The sequence below is a fragment of the Zingiber officinale genome, chromosome 8A (genome assembly GCF_018446385.1).
Source record: "Zingiber officinale cultivar Zhangliang chromosome 8A, Zo_v1.1, whole genome shotgun sequence".
Taxonomy (NCBI): domain Eukaryota; kingdom Viridiplantae; phylum Streptophyta; class Magnoliopsida; order Zingiberales; family Zingiberaceae; genus Zingiber; species Zingiber officinale.
The window spans coordinates 16,514,886-16,520,712 of NC_056000.1; the positions used below are offsets into that span (position 1 = coordinate 16,514,886).

Sequence of the window (5,827 nt, forward strand, 5' to 3'; positions counted from 1 at the left end):
AGGACTAGTCGTCTATCCCCGACCGATTGGTAACTCAGTTGGGTTTGATCTAAAAATTTTAGTGCTAGACAACCAATCAAAATCAGGTGTGGAGATATTCTCCTTTTTCGATTTTGATCACCATATCATTATTACTTTAGTCATCACATCATCTTCAGGATCCGTTCGTTATAATCGAGAGATGATATGGGCAACTTAAAAAATATTAAAGTCTTTTTAATCTGCATATTTTATGTTCAACTAACATGCTTGCACGTCATATATGAACTGCATATTTATATTCCTACTTATGAATCCGATTACCAAACAGCTGTTTGTGAACATTTGACTTCTTCAATGCTAACTTAATTAATTTGTGTGTAGATTAGCAGTGTGTTTATCGTGTATATATTTAAGTAAAGTCTAGTTGCTTCCATTAAATATGGTTTAGTAAAATAAACAACTACATCCTAACAACATAATCATACCTCAGGCTGAACAAAGAAGATTTAACTTAGACATCATAATTCTTATCATATCGTAAGAACTTAACAAAAGGATCGATTTATTCCCCGGCTATTTCATGTCAAACATAACCTTCACCATCAACTAACAAATTGTTTGTGGTTCGAAACACGGATAATGAGACTCGTATTCGTTATTTTTTTTTCAAGTGAGCACATGATGAGCAGGATCCTCTTTCCCTCTTGACTATTTCCTCTTTCATGGGCTATCTCTGCCTGATCTTGTAACTGCAATCTTCCATCAGTTGCTCCGTCTATTTCGATAAATCTCTGAGACGTCGGCGTGTAGCTGGTTGTTAAACCAATCCATTGGATTCCTCAACCAAGTGATGGCTAATTAAGAAACATATACAATGTACGAAACGGGCATGTTGAACGAATACTAAATCCATTACATTTAGCTGAATAGCCTTAGTCACTGATAAATAAAATACTACAACAACAACAAGACATACACGAATCCTGTAAAAGAAGAAAGAAGAAATTATCAGTGCAAAAGCTATAAGATTATACAAGATGCATGATTAAGAGAGAAGTGACTTACAAGACGAATTTTCGTAGTTCTTAACTCCACTATGTCGATGAGACTGCACGGGTACTTTTTAAAGCAATATGTTTAGAAAGAAATGGTTTCTCAACACACCAACACTATACATCAAATGCAAGAAAACAAATACAAATTGTATGGTAGAAATGATTAACATGAAAAATACTTGCACCTAGTAGCTTTTTATTAGACGTAAAACACACTTGAAGACTTCAGATAATATGAACCTGACAGAAGAAAAGAAGACGATCATTGCAGGAGTCATATGGTTTATGCATATCGATTATGAGAAGGAAGAGCCTTACATGGGGTGAGATGAACTGCTTCAATTGTACAACATACTTCATAATAAGCTCACTGAAGACGATGACGATACTAACAGGGATAGACGTGCCTAGACTGATGGACTTTGCAAAAAATACTTCAAACTAAGTATAAATCACAACTTTTTCTTTTCTTTTCTTTTCTTGAACAACACCAAGGGAAGAGCGGCTATTCTGAACAAACAGTCTTGCAACCAAATGCAGAAGAAAGCAAATACAAACAGCACTATAGAAATCACACCTTGCGCTGAACAGCTTTATTCGCCAATACAGTTAAACACAAACGGATACTTTTACTGATACAAACCTGTAAAAACAAGCAGAAGGTCATTGGCAAAACTTGAGGTTAGAAGGAAAGGAAGAAAAGTGACTGACTTAGCAGATAGAAGAATCACCTTTCTCAATTAGCAGGAACGTGCGGATCATACATGTAGGGATCCTTGGTATAGCGTATATATTCTTTTTCAGAATATGTTGTGACTTTGACAATAGGAATTTGCTTGATGATGTCCCAATTCTCGCTGCCCTCAAGACAGGTCTTCAGTAGTTGCAGGCTGCATTGCATCTCGAATTTTCTGAAACTCCTGTGAGTGCTTGATGTGTTGTTATGCTGCTCGATCAAGGACGATAACCACTGCGGGAGCTGTTCAGTTTCCTCTGAACATATCAACACCAAATGCTGCAGCTTGCCAAGATTTTCCACGCACTCCAAGTTGGGACAATTATCAACCTCAAGATATCTTACTGATGAGATGTTGGATATCTTCTTCAAACCACTGCCATTTGTCACCTCGAACTTGTACGCCATAGGGAGATTGATTATTTCTCCTAGCTGATACGTTTGTCGCAGGCACAATTCATTTAAGTCGGTGGCGCGGTAGAGATCTGCAGGAAGAGCCCTTAGCTTTGGACAGTCGATGAGAACACAATCCCTGAGACTTGGAAACAACTTCACTGAAAGAGGTGTTCCATGACCAGTTAACTCCTCTACTCCATCGAACGTCCATTCCTCCCATCTAGGCATGTCTTCGAATTGGAGCACTTCAAGTTTGGGAAATGCAGAGCTTCTTGATCCGAGGAATCGAGAACCGATGGTGGTTATTGCGCTTGCCCGTTCAATACTGAGGTACTTCAGCTGGGGCAGTGTGCCCAAGGGAGGGAGCTCTGTACAACATGGCAAACCAAGGAGCTTCAAATATGCCAAATTTGGAAAAGATTCAGCCAGGGAAGAGCATATCATCCAGCTCGGGAGCTGTCGTCCCGGATACTCAACGAAGAGAAGGTCTTCTATGCTTGATGAAGGCTGAGACATTTCATTGCATATCCTCTCGGCTTTGCTAATTTGCTCATCGCTCCATCCTTTTTCTTCTTCCTCCGCCTCGTCCTCCTCAGTTTCGTCTTCTGTTTCGTTGCCTGCTTCTTCTGCTTCCTCATTTTCATTTTCTTGTTTGGAGCTATCATCATTGCCATCCCCCTTCTCATTGCCTGCATCTTCATCATCATTGGCATCAGCTTCTGACTCTGAAGCGACTGTATCATCGGCGCCTCCTTCATTAGCCTCTTCTTCCTCCGAACCTTCTGATTCATCCTCCTCGTCTGTATCATCCTCATCTGGTTGCATCCATCCCAGCGTTAGCTGCTTAAGGAAAGGTTTGTCTGCAAGTGCAGAGGCTCCTCTTTCTGCCCTCTCAAGCCTGTAAATGCTTATGCCTCTCAACTTGGAGAGATTTTTCAGTTCTTCCAAGTCGCAGCCTTCTTCAGAGGTTGAGTCGTCCTGCCCCACCATGAATCCCTGAAGATTATAGAAATTTCCCAGCTTTCCAATTCCCTTGGGCACATAAGTCAGCAGTGGAGTATCTCTCATCTCAAGACATCTTAGATTATGCAACATAGTGATGGACTCAGTAAGCCTTTCCAAGTACTGACACTCGGAGATATTTAGAGTCTGAAGATTTACAAGATTCCCAATAGTCTTTGGAATCTCGTGAATGTTTGTCCCATCAAGATCTAAATATCTTAAATGCAATAAATCCCCAATGCAATCTGGAATTTTTTCAATGGATGTGCTAGTGAGATCCAAAACTCGCAAGCATGATAATTCTTGCAGTACACTATCTTCAATAGTCTTAGTTTTCCGGGAGTCCATGAGAATCAAAGTTCTCAAACAACCTTGTTTTAGAATTTGAGAGGGTAACACTAGCTTGGACCCCATATTAGAGACCGATAACCGACGGATCTTTATATTATCATCTGTTTTGAACTCTCTACCATGTCGATATAAAATCCCTTCCTCTCTCATTAAATGTGCACCGAGAGACCGGAAGTGATCATGCATAGAAAAGTAATCTTTGGACACATCTACAATTGCATCAGCTTCTAAGACATTCCTCCATATTAACTCCCTATAGATCTCCTCCCCTATATCTTCCATCGTTTTTTGTTTTTCAGTTGGAACATCATCCATAATAAGACCTTCAGCTATCCAAAACTGAACAATTTCCTTATAATACATACCTTTTTGAGAGTACAAAGAGCAATAAAGGAAACATTGTTTTAATCTAGATGTTAAGTCTTCATAACTCAAGTATAAAGGCCTTAATTCTTCTTCAATCTGGTCCATCTTCCATACATCGCTTTCAAGAACCTCCTCCCATTTTGCTTTATTTTGCTGGTATAGGACCCCTCCAATAGCTTTAATTGCAAGAGGTAATCCATCACATTTTTTAACAAGTTTACTCCCTATTTCTTTCAAACTTGATATCTCATCTTCTTCTTCGCCTTCAAACGCTAAATGTTTAAGCAAATTCCAACCACTTTCTTCATTCATTTTTTCAACTGGGTGAATATATTTTGGTCTCATATTCGTTACAACCTTTTCCTTTCTAGATGTAATTAGGATCGTGCAACTACTAGCACATTTAACTATAGGTTTCCTCAAGAAATCTGTCCACACAATTGAATTCCAGACATCATCTAACACAATGAAAGTGTTCCTTGTGAGGACAGTCACAAGTTTGTTCTCCAGTTCTGCTTTACTTTTTCCTTCAAAAATTTCCCCTTTAGTTTCACTTCCTTCCTCAAATCTAATCAACTTCTTTAATAAATCAGTTTCAATGTAGTTCTTAGAGACATACAACCATTTCCTTTTTGGAAAATTCTCTTTGATCCGTTCATCCTTAAATATTTTACTTGCTAAAGTGCTTTTTCCAATTCCCCCAGTCCCCACAACTCCAAACACACGAGTTTTCTTTGGGTTATTCTCAAGTATCAAACTAATTAGCTTCTCAGTTGCATTTTCAATTTGCATCCCAACAATATCTCCTTCCACTTGTAAGTGAGATGTTTCACGTGCAAATACTACTTTGTTAGCATTTTCAACCGGTTCTTTTATTGTTTGATCTAAATTATTTTTGATAACAGCATCATTTTTTAGACCTTCTAATCGACTATTCAAAGATATAATTTGGTTGGCAATATCATGGCGATACTTAAGACACTTAAAACATGAAATGAGATAGTTGAAAGGGATGCTTACAGTCGATGAACTTGAAGAGACTTGAGCTGTCAATAATTTCCCCCCTTCGATCATACAAAGATCAATAATATCATCAGCATCATACATGATATCTTTTAACTTCCTTACCCATATATCAATTTCATCAGTTCCTTGTCTCTTTTGCTTTGCTTGACGAAGATAACCATTGATCGTTCCCAACCAAACTTGGAGGGTTTTTATCTCTTTGTCCACGCCGAGCACCTTAAAGATTTCCTTCTCCACCATGTCTGATGTGTCTTTGATGAATTTTGAGACAAAAAAATCTAAAACCATCGCCATTTTGAGGAAAGATTTCACAAGTTGTGGATTTTTTGGCTTGCTGCAGTCTTGAGAATATATAGGCTCAAGAGTGTTTGATACATATTCAAAAAAATATATTATAATGATAAAGTAGTCGATGCAGCAAATAATAATCATTTCCACTTTATTTAGTATTAGTTTTTTTAATCCATTATTTTAATAGCAAGAAAGCAAATTATATAACGATATCTTGTGAATTTGGATTAGCATTGCCGATGGCAGAATTGACTAGTCCGGATTTTTTTTTCCTGAATTCACGTGTCCCCCTTTGTTGATAAAGACGATTTTGACATCCTTAAATATGTGACGATTGTGACATCCTTAAATATGTACAACCTCCTTCTCCGTATCTCCTCTTGAGATATAATTTGATCAATGAGTACAATAGAGGAGACATATGATTTTAGGATAGATGATCCGAACTTAGAATTATCTCAATTATTATCGATTTGTACACCTTTAAAATTAATGAAATTTACTTGTCTGAATCACGGGACCATAATATTAAAAATAATAATGATAAGCGTATTATTAAAATACCTAAAGGTTTAATATTTTTAAAATATTTCTAAAATTGATATTAGAAATTTTAAAATTC

The 5,827-nt window shown here is 37.4% G+C and overlaps 1 protein-coding gene across 1 annotated transcript; it reads right to left on the reverse strand.

The window, feature by feature from the left end:
- Nucleotides 1-569: 569 nt before the first annotated feature.
- LOC122012762 (putative disease resistance protein RGA3) lies at nucleotides 570-5,268 on the reverse strand. The gene is made up of 4 exons (XM_042569410.1): nucleotides 1,769-5,268; nucleotides 1,356-1,680; nucleotides 1,048-1,277; nucleotides 570-965 (listed from the first exon to the last, which is right to left on the reverse strand). The coding sequence occupies exon 1, from the start codon at nucleotides 5,206-5,208 to the stop codon at nucleotides 1,774-1,776; it is 3,435 nt and encodes a 1,144-aa protein (XP_042425344.1). The 5' UTR covers nucleotides 5,209-5,268; the 3' UTR covers nucleotides 570-965; nucleotides 1,048-1,277; nucleotides 1,356-1,680; nucleotides 1,769-1,773.
- Nucleotides 5,269-5,827: the final 559 nt, after the last annotated feature.